Here is an 11,640-nt window from a genome sequence, read left to right as displayed (position 1 = left end):
CCTTATCGAGCAAAAAAAATCGGCAAACCGTAGTAAGATTTAGTTTTGTCAACGCGTCTACAAAAAATTTATTTCGTTGGCCTATATAAACAGACTGCTCCAAAAATAATGCCATTTCTAAGAAATTCATACTACTAGTAAATGATATGCAGATGCGTTATGAATCGGTATAGACGTTACTAGTAGCCTTAGAGGAGAGAGAATGAGGAGAGAGACTCGTGGGAGGGAGGATCTCTATACCTTGACTCGTTCCTGTCGTGTGATCCGAGTTCGGTCCTGAGGAATATCGGTACGCCGAGCCGCGAGAGGCTACCCACTCGAAATCGCCGTCGTTTGCGTTCTGAAAGCCGCACTTGGAATTTGAGTCGAAATTGCAGTGCAACGAAGACGCTAAAATAAAGAGAGAAAAAATGCTACTATTTTGACGACAACGAAAGCGCGCTGTATTCACCGCTGCAGCCCATTTCGTCGGAACCGTCGCCGCAGTCGTCGGTGAAGTCGCACTTTTGCGACAGGTCGACACACCACTTGTTCGTGCATCGCAATTGGTTCTTCGTGCACTTGGGCGGCTTGAAACTCGGATCGCATCCGGAAAAGGCGACGTCGTCCAAGGCGATGTCGCCGCCGTAAAAGGATCCGTGCGTCATTTTGAAAAGAATTTGAAATTGGTTTTTCTGCTTGCTGAATCGCACGGTGCCGGTCAGCCAATTGTCGCCGTGATTGCCGGACTGAGTCCACACCGTCTTCTTCGTTTGATGGTCGAGATCTTTGAGGATGACTTCCGGTGAGCCGATGGAATAGCCGTTCATGTTGTAGGCGAACTTTAGCTGACACATCTGGCCGGCTCTCTGGTTATACATCGCTCTCCAGCACAGCCCAAGCTCCTGAATACAGCCCGCTGGTCTCAACGTAGAGGTAGTAACCTTGTAGAAAAAAGAAGAAACAGTTTTACAATGTAAACATGCTAAAGCAGTGGGCGTGTATTTATTGAGTGACTAAGGCGTTGCCTGTCAGACTACGGCACGTGTAGAGCGTTAGCTTTGTTAATTATTAAACAATAGAGCCCCATCTTTGATTCTTAGGCCGACAAAATTGCGAAAAACCCAGCCACCATCCTCCCCGTCTTATCCTCTACTAGTTCGAGTGAAAATGACACTCTAAAGCGTTTCGATCGCGTCGATTCGACGGATCGTTCGTTTTAGGCGAGAAAACCGCGATGCGATCGGATAATCGCGCTATTTGGTGCGTTCGACTCGATTCGACCGTTTCTCTTTATAGTCTAGTAGATTGTTGCGTTACAGAACTTTTCTGATTCATGGGATCGACCAATATTTAGGTTTGGCCGAGAAAATCGCGAAAAAACTGACCGCCATCCTCCCCGCCGCCGCTCCCGCCCACCACACCCATCTTAGCATATTTCACTGGGCAAAGGCGCAGCGCGCCGGTGCCCAGTGAAATATGCTAAGATCCTAACTAATATAGAACTACGTTCGTGAACTTCGAAAGCGTAGTTCGTAGAAATCGATGCTTTCGTTCGAAATTTCGAGATTTCTCGGAACTAGTCGCTCCAGCATCGAACTAGGTAGATTTCGAGGCACTATGCGTGTCTAGAAAAGCAATTAGGGCAGCGATCTCGTACTAGCAATAAACTAGGTGTGACAAGAACGCCATTTTTGTGCGTGGGAGACCAAGAATCGCGATACTTTGGTCTTTTTCACGCAATTCAGTCGTTTCTTCTCCTAGTTGATGTGAAAAAGCAATTCTAGAGCGTTTCAATAGCGTCGATTCGACGGATCGTTCGTTTTACGCGAGAAAACCGCAATGCGAACGGAAAATCGCGCTATTTTAGTGCTTTCGACTCAATTCGACCGTTTCTCTTTCTAGTCTAGTAGATTGTTACGTTATAGAACTTTTTTGATTCATGGAATGGACAAATCTTTAGTTTTGGCCGAGTAAATCGCGGAAAAAACTAACCGCCATCCTCCCCGCCGCCGCCCCCGCCCACCACACCCATCTTAGCATATTTCACTGGGCACCGGCGCGCTGCGCCGGTGCCAAGTGAAATATGCTAAGATCCTAACTAATATAGAACTACGTTCGTGTACTTCGAACGCGTAGTGGGTCGAAAGTCGATGCATTCGTTCGAAACTTCGAGATTTTTCGAAGCTAGTCGCTCCAGCATCGATCTAGGTAGATTTCGAGGATTTCGAGGCACTAAGCGTGTCTAAAAAAGCCATTAGAGCGGCGATCTCGAACTAGCAGTAAACTAGGTGTGAGAAGAACGCCATTTTGTGCGTGGGAGACCAAGAATGGCGATATTTTGGTCTTTTTCACGCAATCCAGTCGTTTCTTCTACTAGTTCAAGTGAAAATGCAATTCTAAAGCATTTCGATAGCGTCGATTCGACGGATCGTTCGTTTTAGGCGAGAAAACAGCGATGCGATCGGAAAATCGCGCTATTTTGGCGCTTTCGACTCGATTCGACCGTTTCTCTTTCTAGTCTAGTAGATTGTTGCGTTATAGAACTTTTTTGATAAAAGGGATCGACCAATCTTTAGTTTTGGCCGAGAAAATCGCAAAAAAACTAACCGCCATCCTCCCCGCCGCCGCCCCCGCACATTACGCCCATCTTAGCATATTTCACTGCTGCGCCGGTGCCAAGTGAAATATGCTAAGATCCTAACTAGTATAGAACTACGTTAGTGAACTTCGAACGCGTAGTTCGTAGAAAATCGATGCCTTCGTTCGAAATTTCGAGATTTTTCGAAGCTCGTTTCTCCAGCATCGATCTCCGTAGGTTTCGAGCGCGGCTCCCACGCGTTCAGCTTTGCGTTTTTTACCTCTCGGCGTTCCGTAAGTGTGATCGTTCGTAGGACCCGTTCCATACGTGCCGCCTGAATGCGGAACCCAGTCGACTTCGTCGTCGGGAGAATTCGTCCAGCTGCACAAATTCGTCTCGAAATCGCACGAAGAATCAAGAGGAAAATCGGCGGAAGCCGCAGTCGGCGTCGCAACAGTCGGAGCTAAAAAAGAAAAAAACGCCTGTATGAAAATGTCGTCACAGTCGCAAAAATTTTTACTTTTAACGCAATTAGTCAACTCGTCAATAGCGATATCGCCAAGATTTCCGCCACCGTGCGTGGCAATGATCTGTATGACGAATCCGGTAGGAGAGGCGCCCAAGTGAAGCGTGAGGACGTCTCAACGTAAATATAGTGACCTGGGTAAATAAATGCTCATTATGCGAGACTCTCCTATCTTTAATGCTTGCCTGATCCATTGCGGAATGTGTAGTCGTCCGACGGGCCCGTGCCGTACGACGGCGTGTATCCCTGCCTTCTTATCCAGTCGACGCGATTCGTGAAAACGTTATCCCACTGGCACATGTCCTGTTCGAACGTGCAACTCTGATCTATAGACAAAAACGCCGTCAGACGGGACACTGAGACTCTATTGTTCAATTAACGAACTTGGCCACTGGAGAGGAGGTGGAAGTGTCGGTGGTGCCAGTGTGACGCCTACAGGAAAAAAATCAACTTTATTTATAAAATAATTATAATCAACCCTTATTACTACAAAACCGTTGGGAGCGAAGGAGCAGCCTGTGAACTTGAGATCGTCCAAAGCGATGTCGCCGCGGTAACAAGACGACGTGAAGCACTGCACGTGCGTCGCGCGCACGTACACCTGAAACGACTGTTGCACCGAACCGATGGTGATATTCGCCACGTTCCATCTATTGCCCTGATCGCCTTGCCGACTCCATAGCAATCGTTCGGAGTATTGCGGATGAAGAAGAACCTCGAGAGTCCCGACTTGATTTCCTGACATGTGACATGCAATCGATATCTGACAGGGGGAAGATTGAGTCGGATTTAGAACGGGACTCGCGAGCGTCGATATGGCCTGAGACTGAAGCCCCGACGTCTCAAAGTAGATATAGTAACCTAATAAAAAAATCAAATTAGAAGGACTATATACGCACTGCGGTCAGCGACTACAAAATATGATTATTTAGTTTGGTAGCACGTGACCAAAATAGTGAATGAGAATAAATCATGCAAAGCCACGGCTGGCGTAACGCTAAGCCCCCTTTTGCTTTTGTCTCCCCCGAACGAACCGTAAGCTGTCCCGTTCGTGTGATCGACGCTCGCGAGTCCCGTTCCGAGCGACGGCGTCGAGCCCTGATTGCGCGTCCAGTCGACGTCGTTCGATTTCGCGTTCGTCCATCCGCACATGCCTTGATCGAACGTGCAGACTGATCGGGAGGAAAGAACGGAGTGTGATATCGCACGTTCGTCGCAACAGCTCGCTCCTTTGTCTAACCTGACTGTCCCGACACCACGTTGATTAAATAATTATTAATTGACTGCATACCTCTTTCCTCTTGCGTAATCTCTGTCGTTCGTTTATCGAGTGTAGCGGCGGCCATGAGCTCTTCTTCTTCTTCTTCGTCATTTTCCGTTTCTTCGTTGTCTGGACAAACTGTTCCTGTAACTTCGGCTGCACCTGCTGTCACTTCTCCTAAAGAAACAGTACGTCATACATTTTTTTGTTATAATTGTCAACATGACTAACTTCTCTAGTTGGCTGAAATCCACCTGGGCCCGTTGGCGGAAACCCGGAAATAGCCCATTGAAGCATCTTCTGCTGAATGGGCTTATGCTTCCTCGACGTCTTTTTCGATTTCATTTGAGAGCTCAAAGCATCCGCCACTTCTTCCACTTCCGTCCCTATTGGCTTGTCATCGACGTCATCGACGTCTTTCGACAACGCTTAGCAGCTGTCTATGAAAAAACACGTGATAAAACAATAAATAAATAAATATAGTGTAAATGCGTATAACCTACCTCTAATGCTGTCATGATTGCGTCTCTGTAGTGTAAATCTCTTAACTTGGGCATGCTCACTTTCTTTGCAAACCATTCGAATCGAGCCGCCAATCGATCGATAGTGCACGCTAACTAAAGAATCTCGACGTCACATACGCTCCCTCATTTTATCCTATTTCTAATCTCACTCCCGAATATTACTCGTTTCCGAGCCAACGAATCCACGCGTGACCGCTCGGCGTCTTCTCCTGCTTTGCCTCCCAATTGTGAACAACGAACGCCGGCCACCAATCGAATCCCTGCAACTTTCCCCAAAGCCTACACAAACAAATAAAAAAATAATAGTAGATTAATGAATTAATTAATTAATTAATTAAGCTTAATATTGCTGGGGTCGTCGTCCTCACTTCCTTTCTCTTCTCCGCTTCCGCTGCTTTCGCTCGCTTACGTTCGGCTTCGGAAAGTGTACGAATCTATAAAAAAGTCGACGATCGAAGCGATCGCTGTTTTTTACGTACGCGTAGCCAGTAGGCCTAGTGCGTCCTTGACGTTTGTCCTTCGTAAGCATCTGGATAGTCGATCGACGACACTTTGGCGTGTTCTCCATTTTAGCAGTCGTCCAACTTGAATCATTCCCATGAGGGAGCTGGGGGGGCCTCCCATCCCTCCCGTACAGTGCCTTGCGAGCATCCACCGAGAGGTTCCCCACGCGCAGATCGAATCCCGATTCGAGCTTTCCTTCGCTTGATGATTCGCTAAAAGGCGGAGGACGCGTATGCGTAGGTGCGTACGATGACGCTGGACCATACACACGCCCGGATTATAACAAGCCGTCCTTTGTCTTCGAGAATACAGTACCGTCACTCAGGTGACCCTATCGTAAAAGTCCGCGGTATATATTGTGGTGAGAGAACCCACGGACCCACCAACGTGTGCTCTCGCCTCGACGACTCCAGGCGACGAGCCGAACAACTCCGCGCCCGTGAGCAGTACCGTACAACTACAGTGACCATCCGAATGGCTAGTCAACCGTACCAACGGGGAACCACCTACGTAAGCTATCTCTTTTGGCTCGTCTCTTCCACTTTGAGCGGCTCTTTTCAGTACCAAATATCGCGCGAATTGGGCTTTGTCCTTCAACCAACGGTAGCCCAACGAGCGTCGCTGCTTCTTTCGCTCAATCAGGCACGGTTTCACGCGCACCGTTTCAACCACGCAATAATCGATCCATTCTTTTCTCATCAACAGGAAAACATTCGCCCCTATCTCGTCGCTCGCAACCTGATCGACGAATCCGTGCGCCCTCTCGTCGTTCGCTGTGGCGACGATCCAATCGGCAAAGTCCTCGGCGTTCGAGAATTCACACTCGTTCACGACACGCTCTGGTATCTAAACACACGCGTTGAATACTTCCTCATACTGACTCTTGGTATAGCTCTTGGCTGCTTCCCCACTGCCGCAGAGTGACTGTCCAAAGACCCGATGCTCCCGCCGTCATCGCTGCCGTTGCCGCCGCGGCGGCGGCGGCGGCGTCTCGCGCTCGAAACCGTGACATCGCTGCGACTCCGACTCCGACTCCGACTCGTCCCTTCCCTGTACCTCTCTCAGCGCTGCGTCCATCTGACTCGGGACCATCAGCTGTTTCTCGAAGAGAGGCGGCAAGATCGAGAGAAGAGCAATCGAGGGAATCTCGGCCGTCTATCGGTACAGAAACAGAACGACCTGTTAATATTTTTTTTGTATTGGCTAATTTTTAGAAGAGGAAACAGCAGTTCCCGTTGCTTCTTCGACTCAAAGTTCTTTCGGCTACGACACGGGCAACGACAGCGATGCAACGATCATCTTGTCAGCCGGAGAAGAACAAAAGGAGGAAGAAAAAGAAGAGGTAGAGGAAGAAGAAAAAGAAAAAGAACTGGAGGAGGAGGACGAAGACGAGGCAGAGGAAGAGGAGGAGGAGGAAGAGATAGAAATGTTTGACTATCAAGAGTCTGGCATTTTTATCCAGCGTTACCAGCAATTGTCTCAAGGGGACACCGACGTGCCAGAAGTCAACGACGACAACTACATCTATCTTGACGAAATGCTAACCGAGTACGAATTCACGGAATACGAGCCAGACAGCGTATCGAGTTCAGACGGTTCATACTACTCCGACTCTGCTGAATCAGAACAGATGACCAATGCTCAAGTGGGAACTGTTGATACTGACGTCAGGTCCTCAGTTGGCGTGCACAGTGCGACGGCGGCGGCGGCGGCGGCGGCACGCACGTGCGTCGTCTGCTTGACGCGGCCCGTCAATGCGACAATCACCCACGGGGTTTCGGCACACTTTGTCTGCTGCATGCGCTGTGGACGACGTTTGGCAAGAAAGCAAAAGGGCTGTCCGATATGTAGACAAACTATTGAGTCCGTTATATTGACTTATACCTAAAGTAGTGTGTACTCCCTGCCCTGTACCTATGTTGTTGTCTTGTAAACTGCAATGTAGACGTAGCCCAAAGTCTCTCTCTATACGGCTCCACTTTGACTATCAAAATTAATTGATAGGGTTAGCTCTACGTCTTGGTATTTCCTCAACTTCTTTGGACTCTGAAGTGTTCTCACCTTGATATTTGGTCATCGTGAAGGTAAGAGGATTCCGATTCAATTAGCTGGCTTTTTGTATGGAATCAATGCACTCTCGCAGCTGTTCCTGATCAAATGAACTTCCATCCAGATCCAGCCAAAGCAATGAAGGTGATACATAGATGGCCCCCAGCACTACTGAATTCTCACATTTATCATGAATGAATTACAGGCTAATCTAATTAATTAAATAATTAAATAATTAATTAATAGTTGTTACATGAATTATGCTTGTTTTAGAGGGAAGACCTAGTTCTAAAAGGTAGCTTTTAGCATACTGTAAAGATAAAGGTCCCAAACGGCGAGGTTATCTCGAAAGGGGCCTCACCTGTTCACGCGACTCTTGATGTTCGACGCCGTGCCGAATTCGTCGGCGAGCATCTTCGAGACGCGCGATATTTGATCTTTGAGCGATATCATGCTCGTTCCATTCCTAAACGCAAAAACGCGAGGACGCCTTTATTTGCTTGAGGACGCGAACGCGTCTCGAGCGCCTTTTTCACGCACCCTCGCGCCGCTTCGAGACTCTTGATCGGTTTCTTCGCTTCCCATCGTTCGACGTTCTTGTCGGCGTCGCTTTCGACGCCGTTGCTGCTCATAAACGCGGCGGCCCTCGATGAAAATTCGCGTTCCCGTCGATTTTTCGATTCCGCGTATTGTCGTTCCACCGCGACCTTCACAAAAACGTGCAGCAAACTCGCCCACGCCCCCCGCCACTTTGCAACTCTTTGTACCGATTCTGCTATACGGGGGTTCGCGATTTAGATACTGTGACGTCACCTTTTTATGTACATTTTGTTCAAAATACGGGAGAGTATGACATCACAATGAATGTGATGTCATAAAGGCACCTGTGTGTGTGTGTGTGTGTGTGTGTGATTGGTTTAGGAGCGATTGTGACGTCCGGGTTATCCACAGAGACAGACAGACAGACAGACAGACAGACAGACAGACAGACAGACAGACAGACAGAGTTTTTGGGCAATCACGTTTGAGAGTTCCTCCCACCAGGGCGCGGGCGCGCGCGCCCTGGTGTTCGGGGAACAAAAAAATACAATTCAATTATAAAGATTGTGATTATTAAATAAAAAATTATGAACACCACGGCGCGCGCTCTAAAATTCGACGTCCGCGCTGTCGAAATCGGTAAGTAAATCAGCGATGTCGGAGCGAGGAACCCGGTTAATTAATAGAGGACCCCCAGAAATACTGAATTCGCAATGAACCACAAGCCTGCTGATTAATTAATTAATTAATAGAGGGCCCTTCTCAATGAACCGCAACTCTATTAGAGAACCCTGAGCTCTAGACGTAGATAGACAAAATGAATGTGGCGGAATCACGTTTCTCTTTTTACAAATTACACATGCGGTACTTAGAGAAACAAAGAAATTCATCGTAAAGAGAGAGAGATAAGTAGATTCAGGAAAAATTGAACGCTTGGGCACCAATTTCAGCCGGTGGAATTCCAGACGGTGGAATTCCAAAAAAGAATTGGCCTTGGGCGTTCACTTGAGGAGCAATCTCCTCCACTTCCTCATCCTATAGGAAATAAATAAATAGATCTAGACTTTTTTATCTATGTACGTACCTCTTCGGAGAAATATTTATCAATTATTCTGAAGGCACTTTTGTAGACGGCTTTGTTTTCGTGCTGCTGCAAATCTTCGAGTTTGTCTAGACCTGAGAACATAGGAGAACAGATAAGGGGGGTTAGGATTAATAAAGCAATTCTTTTCTTTAGTCACCCACCCCCTGCTTCTTCTATAGACGAAGCAACTTGAGTCAAAGCGTGACGATTATACTCTGCGGCAGACTAGGAGAAGACACATACTGACGCATAGGGATATGGAAGTATAAGTTTCTTACGGCGAGGATATTGCTAAGGTCGTCTAGTAGCACAGTGACAGTCTAAAAGTAGAAATAATATCAATAATAGAGACTCTTATATACAAACTTGTGCGTCTTTGACTGTGAGAAGATCACAGAGTGGTTTCAAAACGCCTTGATGCACAAGAAACAAATTCTAGATGAGACTCAGGAAACGTGATAGTCAGAGACAATGTATATATCTATATATACCTGTTCCACTGTTGCTCCTGAAGTGTAATTGGCTATAGCCCATATTGCTTCCTTTTGTGACATGAAATCGTCCTAAGAAACGAAGGTAATTGATTCTTTTATGTATTACGATTTTAGTACATACATCGGTGAGTATGTTAATGAGCGGTTGAATAATTCCAGCATCAGCTACAGCCTGTATTAAAGAATTAATAATATTATTATGAACGATTTTTTATTAATTAATTAATTAATTAAAGTCATCTTCTTCTTACTCTGATTTGTTCTGGTGTTCCTGCTGTGACGTTGGATACAGTCCAAGCGGCCTCCTAAATTAAAAAATAATTAATAAAGTTTATTTTTTGACTGTCACTCTGTCTAACCTTCTTGATACTTGGCTTTGAATGTCTCAGCAAAGCGGGGAAATATTGGAGCCCATTTGAATCCAAGACAACCTGAATCAAAATTAGATTTAATTATATTGAATTTTAATTGATGTGCCTGTGTTTGAATGTCAGATCCAGTGACAATATTTCCAATTGCTCTCAGAACAGGAATCTATATTAATTAGAGATCTCTTATTAATTAATGAATAAGAGCGTTCATAAGAACCAGAAGTTTTGTTTCTTGACTGCCAAGCAATGTCACCATTTGGGGAACAATTCCACAATCAACAATCATCTAAAAATTAATTAGTATTAAGTAATTAATTAAAAATTCGTGTGAGTCTTGATTTACCTGTACTCTCTCTTCTGTGCTATCAGTGAGATAGGCAAAAGCCCAGCAACAGTTTGATACAACCTGAACGAATTCAAGTCAAAGATCAGATAATAATATAAAGGGATTTTAAGAAAAGACCTCTTTGTCAGAATGAAACAGAAGTTGACACAGAGAAGGAAGAATCTAAAGAAAATAGATATATAATTTTTTCAATTAATTATGTATGATCTTACAGCTATAACCGCTTCCGTTGACGGAGATGGATTCTTATTTCGACACAAATTAGAAAAAGTCCACACAATTGTCCTTAGAAAGGTTACCTAATAAATATTACGTATGATCCCTATAGTATTGACTCTGAATCATTATTATAGGCCTACGTCAATTGCTGGAGTAAGCAAGGCAATCAACGGCGGAATTACATTATGCTTAACAACAAAATCTCTCAAATGAGCTCCATCACCTAAACAACAAAAATAAATAGACAAATACGAAAATTAGCTATGGATATATACCAGCAATATTCCCCAAGGCCCATACAACTTGCTCAGCGATGATCATATTTGCCGGCACAGAGAGAAGTCGAATGAGAGCTGGCACGGCGCCAGAATCGACGACAGCGCAAGTGTGCTTGCTCGCAGCAACATTCGTGAGTGCCCATGCGGCTTCGTACTGAAGATAGGGATTATCCGATTTGAGAAAGGAGACGAATTTCGGTATAAATCCAGCATCAATTATTGCGTCAATAGGCGGATGACGTTCACGTGAGAGTAATTTTCTCGCTGTCTGGAGACCGTTTAGTTGGACGTTTACTAATGGCGATGACATTGTTTCCAGAATTGTTGACAGTGACGTCGGCATAGCCTATGTTTATTGTTATTAAATCAAATCATTTAATAGAATTTTTTGCGCACGTTTGCGCAACTGTTGCGCATGGTTTTCTTACTTTTCGATTCGATTCCTTTAGAGGACTGCCACTGTCTTTGTCGACGGCGACGTTGCGTCGTTTGAGGATCTGTTCGCTTCGTTTCGACTGGGCGAGAGAAATTTTAGGCGAAAAACGGTCTCAAAATCGAAAGTCGTACTTTGCGCAATTCTACCACTTCGTCCGTGCGACGTCGCCTTCGTTCCTGTAGAAAAACCGTGAATATGACGAGCGATTCGTCGTCGAAACCGACCTCCTGATCTCTTCCTTTGTTTTTGAAGGACTTGATTCGCGAATTTTCTTTCATCATCGACATAGTGACACCACGGTTCAAACGCAACGCGAGAGAGCGAACGTGCCTCGAGAGGGGTTCTAAATTCGAAAGGTGTACGTGACCAGTTTCTCGAACGATGATTGGCCGAACAGCGGTCACGCCCTTTCCCTCTTTCCCGGCTGAACGGCGTGACGTAATAAGCC

The 11,640-nt window shown here is 45.9% G+C and overlaps 3 protein-coding genes across 6 annotated transcripts; 1 reads left to right on the top strand and 2 right to left on the bottom strand.

Annotated features, from left to right (window-relative positions):
- Positions 1–2: 2 nt before the first annotated feature.
- LOC136188479 (MAM and LDL-receptor class A domain-containing protein 1-like) lies at positions 3–5,608 on the bottom strand. Of its 4 annotated transcripts, none has more exons than XM_065976212.1 (15): positions 5,351–5,608; positions 5,240–5,305; positions 5,021–5,150; positions 4,851–4,964; positions 4,602–4,787; positions 4,327–4,524; positions 4,121–4,258; positions 3,582–3,947; positions 3,471–3,518; positions 3,272–3,412; positions 3,081–3,220; positions 2,841–3,023; positions 452–923; positions 241–390; positions 3–187 (listed from the first exon to the last, which is right to left on the bottom strand). In XM_065976212.1, exons 5-11 carry the CDS (start codon positions 4,690–4,692, stop codon positions 3,096–3,098), a joined length of 1,107 nt encoding a protein of 368 aa, XP_065832284.1. In that variant the 5' UTR covers positions 4,693–4,787; positions 4,851–4,964; positions 5,021–5,150; positions 5,240–5,305; positions 5,351–5,608; the 3' UTR covers positions 3–187; positions 241–390; positions 452–923; positions 2,841–3,023; positions 3,081–3,095. The 4 variants fall into 4 exon arrangements, with proteins under 4 accessions (XP_065832284.1, XP_065832283.1, XP_065832285.1 ...); XM_065976211.1 differs by having other exon boundaries at positions 4,121–4,330; positions 4,378–4,524; XM_065976213.1 differs by lacking the exons at positions 4,851–4,964; positions 5,021–5,150; positions 5,240–5,305; positions 5,351–5,608 and having other exon boundaries at positions 4–187; positions 4,121–4,330; positions 4,378–4,524; positions 4,579–4,783.
- A 52-nt stretch (positions 5,609–5,660) lies between these two features.
- Positions 5,661–7,364, top strand: LOC136188478 (E3 ubiquitin-protein ligase Mdm2-like). Its single transcript, XM_065976209.1, has 5 exons — positions 5,661–5,885; positions 5,937–6,017; positions 6,081–6,217; positions 6,268–6,536; positions 6,590–7,364. Exons 1-5 carry the CDS (start codon positions 5,850–5,852, stop codon positions 7,261–7,263), a joined length of 1,197 nt encoding a protein of 398 aa, XP_065832281.1. The 5' UTR covers positions 5,661–5,849; the 3' UTR covers positions 7,264–7,364.
- Positions 7,365–8,793: 1,429 nt separating this feature from the next.
- On the bottom strand, positions 8,794–11,535 carry LOC136188477 (importin subunit alpha-1-like). Its single transcript, XM_065976208.1, has 19 exons — positions 11,417–11,535; positions 11,324–11,368; positions 11,185–11,271; positions 10,754–11,102; positions 10,619–10,701; positions 10,472–10,558; positions 10,377–10,421; positions 10,257–10,319; positions 10,131–10,199; positions 10,020–10,076; positions 9,902–9,973; positions 9,794–9,847; positions 9,664–9,714; positions 9,540–9,611; positions 9,415–9,483; positions 9,327–9,368; positions 9,210–9,273; positions 9,049–9,140; positions 8,794–8,999 (listed from the first exon to the last, which is right to left on the bottom strand). The coding sequence occupies exons 1-19, from the start codon at positions 11,477–11,479 to the stop codon at positions 8,880–8,882; spliced, it is 1,584 nt and encodes a 527-aa protein (XP_065832280.1). The 5' UTR covers positions 11,480–11,535; the 3' UTR covers positions 8,794–8,879.
- Positions 11,536–11,640: the final 105 nt, after the last annotated feature.

This window comes from Oscarella lobularis, chromosome 6 (assembly GCF_947507565.1).
Source record: "Oscarella lobularis chromosome 6, ooOscLobu1.1, whole genome shotgun sequence".
Taxonomy (NCBI): Eukaryota; Metazoa; Porifera; class Homoscleromorpha; order Homosclerophorida; family Oscarellidae; genus Oscarella; species Oscarella lobularis.
This window is presented reverse-complemented; position numbering and strand designations above follow the sequence as displayed.